This window comes from Heptranchias perlo, unplaced genomic scaffold (genome assembly GCF_035084215.1).
Source record: "Heptranchias perlo isolate sHepPer1 unplaced genomic scaffold, sHepPer1.hap1 HAP1_SCAFFOLD_165, whole genome shotgun sequence".
In the NCBI taxonomy this organism is placed as follows: Eukaryota; Metazoa; Chordata; class Chondrichthyes; order Hexanchiformes; family Hexanchidae; genus Heptranchias; species Heptranchias perlo.
In genome coordinates this window covers 499,490-512,087 of record NW_027138914.1, presented here as the reverse complement: position 1 = coordinate 512,087, position 12,598 = coordinate 499,490, and the positions used below count along the sequence as shown (strand labels likewise).

General features: G+C 45.1%; 1 protein-coding gene across 2 annotated transcripts in view; it reads left to right on the top strand.

Moving 5' to 3' along the window:
* Positions 1-11,770, top strand: part of amotl2a (angiomotin like 2a) — a 38,572-nt gene extending 26,802 nt beyond the window's left edge. For both annotated transcript variants that reach the window (XM_067977669.1, XM_067977670.1), the window contains exons 6-12: positions 3,516-3,661; positions 3,773-3,922; positions 4,589-4,779; positions 5,437-5,574; positions 6,375-6,589; positions 8,103-8,297; positions 8,670-11,770. In XM_067977669.1, coding sequence (XP_067833770.1) covers positions 3,516-3,661; positions 3,773-3,922; positions 4,589-4,779; positions 5,437-5,574; positions 6,375-6,589; positions 8,103-8,297; positions 8,670-8,758 — 1,124 coding nt within the window. In that variant the 3' untranslated portion in view covers positions 8,759-11,770. The remainder of the gene's footprint in view (positions 1-3,515; positions 3,662-3,772; positions 3,923-4,588; positions 4,780-5,436; positions 5,575-6,374; positions 6,590-8,102; positions 8,298-8,669) is intronic.
* The last annotated feature ends 828 nt before the right edge of the window (positions 11,771-12,598 follow it).

Below are 12,598 nucleotides of genomic sequence, written 5' to 3'. Positions count from 1 at the left end.
CGACTGAAAGGCCTGTTTCAGTTTCTGCCTCCCAGCCTCTGGGAGCGTCTCCAGGTGTGTTTGGGCTTTCAGTACGTGACTGTGTTGTGCAGCGTTGGTTGTAAGCAGCACAGTGAACGATTGTGTTAGTCACAGCCGGGCGACTGCCATGCTCAGTCAGTGCAGCACAGCATGAAGGGAATGTTCACCATTAACCCTGATCCAAAAGCATTCTTTCCCTGTCACCACTCCCCGACCATTGAACAACCAGCCATTGCTAGTGATTTAACCCTTGTGTGTATGTGTGTGTGTGTGTATATTGGTGTGTGTTTGTATATGTTTGTATGTGTGTGTTTGTATATGTTTGTGTGTATGTGTTTGTATATGTTTGTGTGTATGTGTTTGTATATGTTTGTATATATGTGTGTGTTTGTATATGTTTGTGTGTGTGTGTTTGTATATGTTTGTGTGTGTGTGTTTGTATATGTTTGTGTGTATGTGTTTGTATATGTTTGTGCGTGTGTGTTTGTATATGTTTGTGTGGGTGTGTTTGTATATGTCTGTGTGTTTGTATATGTTTGTGTGTATGTTTGTATATGTTTGTGTGTATGTGTGTGTATATGTGTGGGGGGGGGCAGAATTTATGTTTTGAAACAAAGCATTGGGTCTGGTTACATTAAGAGTGCGAAAATAATACAAGTAGTTTTGGTTGAGACACAGAAGGTAGTGCAAATGTTGAGATTTATATGTACGTATGAACACAGAGGGGTTGAAGGGAGCTACCTGAGCAGTCCCAGTAAACCCTAATGTGTTTCCCTGGGATCAGTTGTGTATTTCCCTGGGATCAGTTGTGTATCTCCCTGGGATCAGTTGTGTATCTCCCTGGGATCAGTTGTGTATTTCCCTGGGATCAGTTGTGTATCTCCCTGGGATCAGTTGTGTATCTCCCTGGGATCAGTTGTGTATTTCCCTGGGATCAGTTGTGTATTTCCCTGGGATCAGTTGTGTATCTCCCTGGGATCAGTTGTGTATTTCCCTGGGATCAGTTGTGTATCTCCCTGGGATCAGTTGTGTATTTCCCTGGGATCAGTTGTGTATCTCCCTGGGATCAGTTGTGTATTTCCCTCGGATCAGTTGTGTATCTCCCTGGGATCAGTTGTGTATCTCCCTGGGATACTGTCACACTGACTATTTCTATGCTGAAATCACAAATCACAATATATTAAAAGTGAGAGAGGTGCAAATCAGACTGCAGAGACAAACAGCTCTGTGTTGAAAAGATCAGAAATCTCCCTCCATGATTACTGCCGCCTCATTTCACAGAATAGTTTCATTGAAAGCTGAGCCTGGTCAGACAAGGGCCTAGATCGGCCGAGATTGGGTCTTGGTCTGTTCACTTCACTCTGCTTTCTGCCTTGAGACCAGAAAGGGCAAAGTATTTCTTAAAAAGTCAAACCATCAACCCTTTTCTGGCTTCAGTCTGTTCCAGTTTTTGATTTATCTGAGGAGGGACAAATCCCACCCATCTTCCTGAAAGTGTTAATTTGGGCCTGCTCTGGGAGGTACTTGTGTTGGAATGTACTTGATTGTTAAGTATGTAGGTCAGGAGTGATGTGTACTGTAGTTTGTCGCATGACTTTCATCAACAGCCCAACTCCCCCTCCCCCTCCCCATCCTGCCCCGAAGCACATTCTTTGTTGAATGCTAGAACTTTATAGCAGGAAGTTCGGAGCCTACCAAGGTCATTCAGCCATTCCCTTGGGGGCAGGAGCGAGAAAGGAGGAGAGGAATGTGGAATGTGGGTTCCTGTTGATATTAATACACTGAGCTTTTACTGGGGCAGTTAAGTTAAACAAAAAAGAATGCCAGGATTTGTGATGCTTTAGCACAGTTACTTGCAAATTTGTTAAAGAACGATGACTAGCTGAAGGATAAAGCAGAGCATTTACTTTCTCAAGCAAATTGTTTTTCTGTGCCAAGCGGTGTCTGCAGTCTGTGCAGCAATTAGTGTCGCAGGACTCAATGCTATTTCCTTGATTATCGCTTGCAGGAATGCATTTTGTTTCTCAACCTTGGGCAGACAAGGTTCCCAACATTTTTTTATCTGCAACTGCATTCCGTGAAGACTCAATGTGGAACATCTCTCAAGCAGGGGTGTTTACACTGCTGTGTGAACCACCTTGACGCGCTTGTCCAGCCAGTGATGGAGTCATTAATCAGAGCTGGTCGGTCTCCCATGGCATGAGGCATGTGGAGTCAGAAGTGTACGTTTATTGCCCATCCCCAGTTACCCTGCAACTAACAACAACTCGCATTTATATAGTGACTTTAATGTAGGAAAATGCCCCAAGGCGCTTCACTGGAGCGATTATCAAACAAAAATTACCACCAAGCCAAAGGAGGAGATATTGGGAGGGGTGATTACAAGCTTGGTCAAAGAGGTGGGTTTCAGGAGCATCTTATCTCCCCGATGTCCTGGACAATATTAATCCCTCAACCAACATCACTAAAACAGATTATCTGGTCATTATCACATTGCTGATTGTGGGATCTTGCTGTGCGCAAATTGACTGCTTCGTTTCCTACATTACATCAGTGACTACACTTCAGAAGTACTTCATTGGCTGTAAAATGCTTGAGACGTCCTGAGGTTGTGAAAGGCGCTATAGAAATGCAAGTCCTTTCTCTTTCCTTTTTTAGGTAAGAGAACAGAACTTAGCAGCTCACCCCGACCCGAAACTAAAATAGAAAGCTGGAAAATCAGACAAAATGGAAAGTGAAACATTCCCCCGCAGCAGCACCCAGTGGCTGGAGGAGTGAACTGCAGCAGTTGCACAGTGTCACCGAACATTGGAAAGCTCTGCTAACCCTCACCCTAATGCAGCGTTACCTACAGACTACTCTAGGATGCTGCAGTCACTCACAATGAGCCATCTCTGAGATCAGATCAGTCAGCACAAAAACAGGATCTGTGTTGGAACTTTCTGATGTGGACACTCTGGTACCACTGGGACATCAGGGAGCCTCGCCCACTGATGGGTTTCACCACCTTGACTCAGGGTGGGCTACTTGGAACCTCCCCCGAGATGCCCATGACCTGTGTTTGAACCTGGGCTGCGGTGTATTTACATCCACTCAGGTAACTAAGGGATGAGTTCGCCGACCAGTTACAGTTCCGGAGCCCTGTCTCCGACCTGTGCTGCCCATCACAGGATTGGTGATTTCACCCTTTCATCATTCACAAAAGAAAAGATCCTGCGAGGGCCGTTTGAGTTTGATATCTATCCAGCGATCCTGACACTCGCTGCAGTCTAGGAATTCCCCTTCAAGACAATGTCTATTTTGACTTGCTATCTGTGCTGATAAACATACACGTCAATTTTTTTTAAAAGGTCATTTAAAATTTAAAAATGAAAGGAACAAATTCTCAGGCAGTGTTTGTGTTCAGATGTTCTTCTGAGTTGCGACTGGTGAACGGGCAGGGGAAAGATGAGTAAAATTAATTGGATGTTTTTGCTCTTTTTGTGTGCTGACAGATAGAGAACACCAACAAGAGAGGGAGCGGCTTCAGCGGGAAGTAACCCTGTCACGCAGCACAAATGAAGACCAGCTCAGGCGAATGGAGCTTCTCGACCAGGCACTCAACAGCACGCAGTCTAAAGTAGTACGGCTGGAAGACGAGGTACTTTGCGCAAATCTCAGCCACGTTCCTCAATTAAAGACCGCTGTGAAAGAGTGGGGATACTAAACCCGGGCCTGTTGTTTTATCTCTCTCTCTCTCTCTCTCTCTCAGCTGCGGAAGAAACGAGCTTATGTAGAGAAGGTGGAGAAGCTGCAGCATGCACTGACACAGCTGCAGGCAGCCTGTGAGAAACGGGAGCAGCTCGAACTGAGGCTGAGAAACCGATTGGAGCAGGAGTTAAAGAGCCTGCGGACCCAGCAGGTAATTGGACAGCCCAGATCCCTACTGCACAGAGCTCACTGCGCGTTCCGTATCTTGTTTTAACGTTCATATTCCTCCTCAGTAAATCGGTGTGTAAGTAGAGCTCGATTTGCTGGTGAGGATTGAATTGTTACTGATCATAAAGGGGGATTCTGCAACCCAGTGGTGCTCACGAGGAGTGCTCCTTGCACTGTGGGTGTGTGTCCTGTGATTTAATGGGTGGGTGTCTGCCTACGATTGCCTGGGATCACCAAGTCATGGAATCATCCCAGTGTAAAATTCAGCCTTGCAAAGTAGCACTTAGTTTGAAACGAAAGCCCTTGAAGAGTTTTCAAATGAAAACTTTGTTGCATGGACACTTGAGAAAGAACTTGCATTTATATAGCGCCTTTCATGGCCTCAGGACATCCCAAAGCGCTTTACAACCAATGAAGTACTTTTGAAGTCACTGATATAATGTAGGAAACGAGGCAGCCAATTTGCACGCAGCAAGGCCCCACAAACAGCAATGAGGTAATGAGCAGATAATCTGTTTTTTAGTGATGTTGATTGAGGAACAAATATTGGCCAGGACACAGGGGAGAACTCCCCTGCTCGTCTTTGAAATAGTTGCTATTCTTCTTTGTTCATTTGTAATAAGAGTTAACCCTCGGTGTCCCTCCGCAGCGCCAGGCCATATCCCAGAGTCCCGGTGCCTCGGAGTACAGCACTCCGGCACTGATGGAGCTGCTGCGAGAGAAGGAAGAGCGAATCCTGGCTCTGGAAGCCGACATGACCAAATGGGAACAGAAGTACCTGGAGGAGAGCACCATGCGTCAGTTTGCAATGGACGCTGCTGCCACTGCAGCCACCCAGAGGTACGTGGGCTGCTTGGACCACTCTTTCCAATTAATCCTCCTGATCAGTGAGACTCCGAATAAATCGTTCTTCCTTCCAACTGGTGTCACAAATCACTGAAACAATTTGCTGGCTAGCCCGTGGATTTAGCACGATTTCACCTCTTGGATCTTTCCCCTTTCCCTGCTTTTGAAATTACCTTTCTCTCCTTTTTAAAAAAAGATGTTAAAACGGGAATTTTTTTTACATAGAATTTACAGCACAGAAACAGGCCATTCGGCCCAACTGGTCTGTGCCAGTGTTTATGCTCCACACAAGCCTCCTCTCTCCCTACTTCATCTAACCCTATCAACATACCCTTCTATTCCTTTCTCCCTCATATACTGATCTAACTTCCCCTTAAATGCATCTATACTATTCGCCTCAACTACTCCATGTGATAGCAAGTTCCACATTCTCACCACTCTCTGGGTAAAGAAGTTTCTCCTGAATTCCTTATTGGATTTATTAGTGACTATCTTATATTGATGACCTCTAGTTTTGGTCTTCCCCACAAGTGGAAACATCTTCCCTATGTCTACCCTATCGAACCCCGTCATAATTTTAATGACCTCTATCAGGTCACCTGTCAGCCTTCTCTTTTCGAGAGAATTGAATGTGTTTCTTTATTTCTGCAGAGACACCACAATCATCAATCACTCCCCTCGCCATTCCCCAAACAACAGCTTCAACGCTGGGTCCGTGGAGAAGCATGTTTACTACGAGAGTGGGGAGGCCATGGTGACCAACCATCGTCATCAGGAGATGGAGAGCAGGTACATACTTTTATTTAGTAGCCTAATTCTAGATCTGTTAAAGTGATATATTTATTGATTCCTTCAAAAGCGAGTTTTAATCTGCCCGTTGACCTCGCTGATAATGGCATGCCTTGGGCTAGTTACTTCATGACCGTCAGAAGGCGCTGGGTTCCATTCCTGCTTGGTACTGAGTGAGCTGATGCCAGCCAGGGCTGGAGTGGACAGGCTACAGTTGACCCTGGGTAAGGGAGGCTAAAAGTTAGGCAGGTCCCCTCAGTTAATTACCATCCAGAAACTCCTAAAAAGTGCACACGTCCAAACGTTGGTTGAGACAGGATCGAGCTGTCCAATCCTGTGTAGTCCACTCACTCACTGCTTAGGTTCACACACGAAGAGTGAGCACCTTGGTGAGGTTCAAGAAAGCTGCTGATCTTGTGGAACTGGGAACACAGCCAAAATCTGGGCCCCAGAGAGAGTCTGTACCCCAGTTAGTGCCTGTACCCCAGTTAGTGCCTGTACCCCAGTTAGTGCCTGTACCCCAGTTAGTGCCTGTACCCCAGAGAGAGTCTGTACCCCAGTCATTGTTTGTACCCCAGTCAGTGTCTGTACCCCAATCAGTGTCTGTACCCCAGTCAGAGTGAGCACCTTGAAGAAGGGAGAGGAGAAGATTTAATAATAATGAAAAATGAGCATTTAATTGATCATCCTATTACTAAAGGCCAACAAAATAGTTTGATTAAGATTGATGTGTCAGATTAAACCCTCAGTTTAAATTCATTTGGCGTTAAAGTAAATATGTTGGCTTGTCTTGCCTTTAGGATTAAGGCCTTGTATGCACAGATCCTGGAGAAGGACGCCATCATCAAGGTCCTCCAGCAGCGCTCGAGAAGGGACCAGGCCAAACATGAGCAGCCTGCTCTGCGGCCTGCAAGGTCTGTTCCATCCATTACATTGGCCGCAGGAGTCCAAACTGGCTCCATCAACCAACTGACCAGTGAGAGATTCCTTGACAAAGCAATGAGAGGCACATCAGGTAAATAAATTCTAGAAATGTTTTATTTAGCTCTAACATGAGTGCCCATAGTGCGCTGACTTCTCATTTTGGCCATTTATAGTGCGTTAACAGCATTAGCCGTGGCTCAGTGGGAGCACTCTCACCTCTGAGCCGGAAGTTTGTGGTTCAAGCCCCATTCTAGAGACTTGAGCCCATAATCCATGCTGAGGGAGCGCTGCACTGCTGGGAATGCAGTTCTTGTCTGCCTGCTCGGGTGGATGTCCTTTGGCACTATTTGATGAAGAGCTGGCAGTATTTGTCCTCCTTTATCTCATTGCTATTTGTGCAAATTGGTTGCCCACGACAGTGACTGCACTTCAAAAGTACTCCATTGACCATGAAGCACTTTGGGATGTCCTGAAGTTGTGCAAGGCGCTATATAAATGGAAGTCCTTTCCTTCATTTCTTATTGTTGGTGTTTGATATTAAGTGAGTAGAAGGGGCATGTTGGCTCGTTCATTGCTGGAATCGTAGGATGATACAGCACAGGAAGAGGCCAGTCGGCTCTTTGAAAGAGCTTTCCAATTCGTCTCACTCCCCTGCTCTTTCCTCATAACCCTGCAAATTTTTCCTTTTTATGTAAATATCCAATTCCTTTTTGAAAGTTATTATTGAATCTGCTTCCACCGCCCTTTCAGGCAGCGCATTCCAGATCAAAACAACTCACTGTGTAAAAAAAAATTCTCCTTATCTCACCTCTGGATTTTTTGCCAATTATCTATAACCTGTGTCCTCTGATTACCGACCCTCCTGCCTCCTCCCTATTTACTCTATCACAACCCCTCATAATTTTGAATCCCTCTATTAAATGCTGGTGGGATAATTTCCTCACCATTAATCTTGTACTATTTTGATGCACCACTGGGAACAGGTCACCCAACAGCTCACTCTGTCATAAAATACCTTGTGCCCTGCAGTAAAAGTTAAGCCAGAAATGTCGGGCTTGGTGTGGTGCAACGTAAGAGTCTCGTGTAACCGTAAACTTGTTGGATTTGCTAAGGCCCACCACCAGTAAAAATAAAAAGCAAAATTCTGCGAATGCTGGAAATCTGAAATAAAAACAGAAAATGCTGGAGAAGCTCAGCAAGTGAGGCAGCATCTGTGGAGAAAGAAACAGAATTAATGTTTCAGGTCAAAGACCTTTCGTCAGAACTCGTAAACCATTGAAAATAAGTCTCCCGGTTGGGCGGCCTCAGAGAATCCAGCAAGTTTACTCTGTGCTTTCAGCCAGCTGTGTAAAACCTAGGTGTCTGTGCCTAAGAAACCAATCTATTGCCCTGCAACTTTCTCCATCTGTTTGGGCCTTGTTAATGAACTTGTCTCATGTGACCTGCAAAAACTACATTGAAACAAACAGCAGATATTTTCAGTAAAGAAAGGGGAATATTGACTTACAGAAAAAATGGTTTCAATTATACAAGTTCTTACAATGCAATAAAATGGGGGACTGCATTCAGTGCTTAAAATCTCTTTTTCTTTCCTTTGAACAAAGGCTTGGCAGAGGATCAGGCGGCCAGTCTGGCCTTGCGTCCTGCGACATCCCACACCAAACACGGGAGCAGAGACGGCAGCACGCAGACCGACAAGGTGGCGGAAATTGGAGAGTCAGTTTCGGCCCAGGGCAGCTTGCGGGACAGTGAGACTGCAGTCCGCTCATGGGTCGCCAAACCTACAGCAACTTCACTAGGTGATTGTCTGTTTAGTTCATAGTGACACCGAGTGAGGGGGCAGGATTTGCATTTTGTTGCTCGCAGGGGTGTGTATTGGGAAATTGCACAATCTGTGATGGTCTGTGATTCACTGACCAGTAACTTACCCTTAGACTTGTAAACTTGGAGACTGACTTTGTTAATTCCCATTTCTGGCCTCTTCACATTAGACCCCTGTGGATTGGCTTAATCTTAAGGAATTCCAGCTATGCAGTTTAGATGGGATGCAGGTGATCTTCAAGGCATGGGGGGAGGAGAGGGGGATCTTTGTTGGCATGGGGTGGTGAGTGAAGAGAATTAAAAGAAAAAGACACTGAGGAGGAATGTTCTTTTGCTTTTGATATGCGCAGATACTTTACAGCCACCGAGCCAGATGGTCCCCAGCAATGTCAGAAACCACGAATCATCAGACAGCGAGATGGTGGAAATTCTTATCTGAAAACAACTCTTCTGACAGGAAACAGAGGACTTCTGTGAATCACAAACATCTCCTTGTTTAGAAAGCCTGTTCTTCCCCCTTCCCAGATGTCAAAACGTGGAAGCAGAACAGAAGCAAGAAGAAAAATGAAGGTTCAGTGCTGAAAGGATTTGAGAAGGAACTTTCTATCTTTTGTGGGAAAGGGGGAGATGTAGCCTTAAATGTACCATATCCATAAGCTGCTATAAAGACTGTGTATTGGTTTGAGGGTCGTACACAAGAGAACGGCAGAGCTAGTCTTTGTGCCAAGTGTATGGCAACCCTGAGTGATGGGAGACCCTGGTGAACTAACTCTAACTATCCAAACTGCTGTGAAGCCGCATTCTATGTCGGACAAGTTGGTCTTGGAGGAGGAGTCAGTATTTTTTCACGCAACTGGCAAGCATAAAAACTTCACAGCAGCATAAATATATATAAATACAAATATATAGCACTACACTGTGCTATACATAATATATACTGTACATAATGCTGTAAATTAATCTTTTTTAACATTATCTTTGTTTCAGCTTCTGACTCTTTGTGCAATTGAACTAAATCTCTCCTGTTGCTAAAATCATCTCTTAAAACCTAACTTCGGTTTCCTGCTGGCAGCGGACACTTTCCTCCCTTGCCATCACCCAGATGTATGTTTTCCATTTTCTCCTCTTGTACGTATGCCATGCATTTAGTTATTGCTCAACAGTTATATTTAGAGCGTATGAATTCCGTCTCGAGTTGAAAGGTTCCCAAGATTTCCATTTGTGACTGGGAGATCTTTCCACAGCTTTTACTGGACACCAATCAAAGCAACTTTTTCATGCGTTACACGCTGTCTGTGACAGAGCAGAGACTGTTGCTGTCAGGGTTAACTGAGCATCCTGCCACAACTCTTTAAGGGGCACCGCCATGACTGAAAACTTGTTGGGCAAGCATTTAGTCCGTGGTGATTTGTGCGTGTGCAACAAGGTGATAACTCTCACAATGCAGTGACACAGTCAACGCCTTCCTGAATAAGATAAAACATTTTTAAAAGAGAAAAAAAAATGGCATGATAAAACGGCTGCTGCCAAGTGATGCCATGTGCAGGGGTCCCCACGACAGGCTTTTCATGGAACTAAATGTTTCAATAACTCCCCGAGAGGGCACCCTTTAATCTGCAGTGCATTCTCGCAACACATGAAACGATTTGTCAGTTAGAATTTCCAGTTTATTAAGCAGGACTGGGACACTGCATTTACATCTCATCTCCAGTTTCCATCACACCTTTGCAATAATCGTTTAACAGTGGTGTCAGAACACTATAATGGTGAGTGTGTCAGTACACAATCAGCCCTGTGCTCTTTAACAAAAACAACACAATGTTGTGCAGCAAAATCTCAAGCTTTGCTGTCGGGTGCTGAGTTTCTGGATCTGACATCTCTGTTTCTAGAACATTCGGGCACCAACACGGCCAGCCCTTCGAGCCAGCACCATCAAAGGAGGACTGAGCTCAGTGTACTCAGGAAAAGGTGCAAAGGAGGAGACTGTGGTTAAAATCTCCCCTGGCACTGTGCCTCGCCCGCCTGCTCTGGTTATCATGCTCTGGTTATGTTAGAGGAGCACTGCCTGTTACAGTGTGGACTGTCAACCTGAGGTTTTCAGATTAAAGTTACTGGGGGGTTCCCCGGGCCTGATTGGGGATGGATGGAAGTGGAAAGTTTAAGTGACAATTCGTAGGAGGGTGTGTGATTGGTGATGTGACGACACCACTCAGTCTGTCACTGGCCACTACTTCATGCATAAATCACTGGGATTGTGAACGATACTTTTTAAGAGGGGACATTGCCCTCCTTTAAGTGGAGATGTATCTCTTTAAGTAGTTTCCTGTGCACAGTACCAGTTTTTTATTGGGGGGGTTTGGGAGGGAGCTCCATGGTTAAAGACATTACTGCTTGTTCGATAAGAGTTTTCAGCTGTGTTCCTTGCCCACTTTTTCTCAGTTTGCCTGGTGTTTATTCCTCCCACTTGTTACCCCAGTGACACACAAGACTACATCTGCTGCAGTTCAGGGAGATACAGATCACGAGTTTACCTGAGGTAGTTTGGCAGCTGGTTTCTGCCACACAGACAGTGACTATTATCAGTCATTTAAAAAAAAACCCTCAAACTGTAGAGTGTAGAAGAGGTGATTTAAAGGCTAGGTTAGGTTGTCTGATACACCCTTGGTCAGCAGTTGGGCCTGGGATAGAGACACGAGCAATCGAGAAGGTTCCCACTCTCCAGTCACTCATTCCGGGAAGCTCATGGCTGTAGGTGTCAGAGGGGGGGTGGGACTATGATGCCACTCATGGTCAGATAGCCTGCTAACAATGTCTAGGTTTATACCTGAAGCATGAGGTACCAAAGGGCCTTGCTGGGTATCGAGCCAAGCAAGAACCAAGACCTGCAAGAAGGGGTGGGTTGGTGGGTGGGAACCAGGTGAGAGTATTCACCATCCATTTCAGTGCATGAGGGGTGCAACACTGTGAGTATAAAAATATCTGACTGGGAACTGGACAGCAGAGGGGGATTCGCTAGATTCCGCAGTTAGAATTGCCCATCTTTTTACATTGTGGTGTTTTTCATATAACGTGCAATTGCTGGCCATTGCCTTTACTTCGTGACAGCATTCACACTTGTACTTTGTTTACAAAAAATATCGTGAAGCAAAAAAAAAGAAAAAAAAATTAATATATTTTGTATGAATATTTGTACCTGACACCGGCTGTATTTTAGTGCCATTGAACTTCATGCCAAAGATGACAAACTGCATTATTATTGAGTAACTTATATAAGTATTTAAATGTAAACCCTTGGGTGTGTTGAGGCACCCCATATCCTGAGATCACTGCAGCATCCTGGATGGTATGCAGTTATTTGAAATTATTGATGTGAACTCTCAGACATGGGAATTTTTGTATTGGAATGTCAGCACACATTTCAGTAATAAAATCAAGAATTAAGTAAATATCACCCCTGCCTTTTCTCTCTGATTTTTAGCTACACTCTCATGTACACCGATGAAACAAAATAAAATACTTGCCATCTTTGCCCCTTGGCTGGGACTGTCCTAGGAGTAGAGGGCCATTCGCTGGTACACTGCCCATCATACAGCACAGGAGGAGGCCATTCGGCCCATCATGCCTGTACCGGCTCTTTGAAAGAGCTGTCCAATTAGTCCCACTCCCTCACTTTCCCCATAGCCCTCAATTTTTTCCCTTCAAGTATTTATCCAATTCCCTTTGAAAGTTATTATTGAATCTGTTTTCACCGCCCTTTCAGGCAGCGCATTCCAGATCATCACTATAACTACGCCTCATCTCCCCCTCTGCCAATTATCTTAAATCTGTGTCCTCTGGTTACCAACCCTGCTCCCACTGGAAAGTTTCTCTTTATTTACTCTATCAAAACCGATCATAATTTTGAACACCTCGATCAAATCTCTTAACCTTCTCTGCTCTAAGGAGAACAACCCCAGTCTCTCCACATAACTGAAGTCACTCAATCCTGGCACCATTCCAGTAAATCTCCTCTGCACCCTCTCCCGAATCAATGTTATTTGGGCTGTTCCACTGTGGAGGAAAGCATCAGAGCTGAGCCAGATCCTGCCCTTATCTAGCGTTTAGACACCAGCTAGAAAAACAATCGGTGCAAATCCTGGTTGTTTATCTGTATCCAGCCCAAGAGCTGAGTGTAGCACTCGGTCCTGGCCCAGTCAGGAGCAACTAACTCCACGTAGACTGCTGCAGAACATGGCAGCTTCAGTTCATACCAGGGATTTTGACCTACCCAGTAACAGCC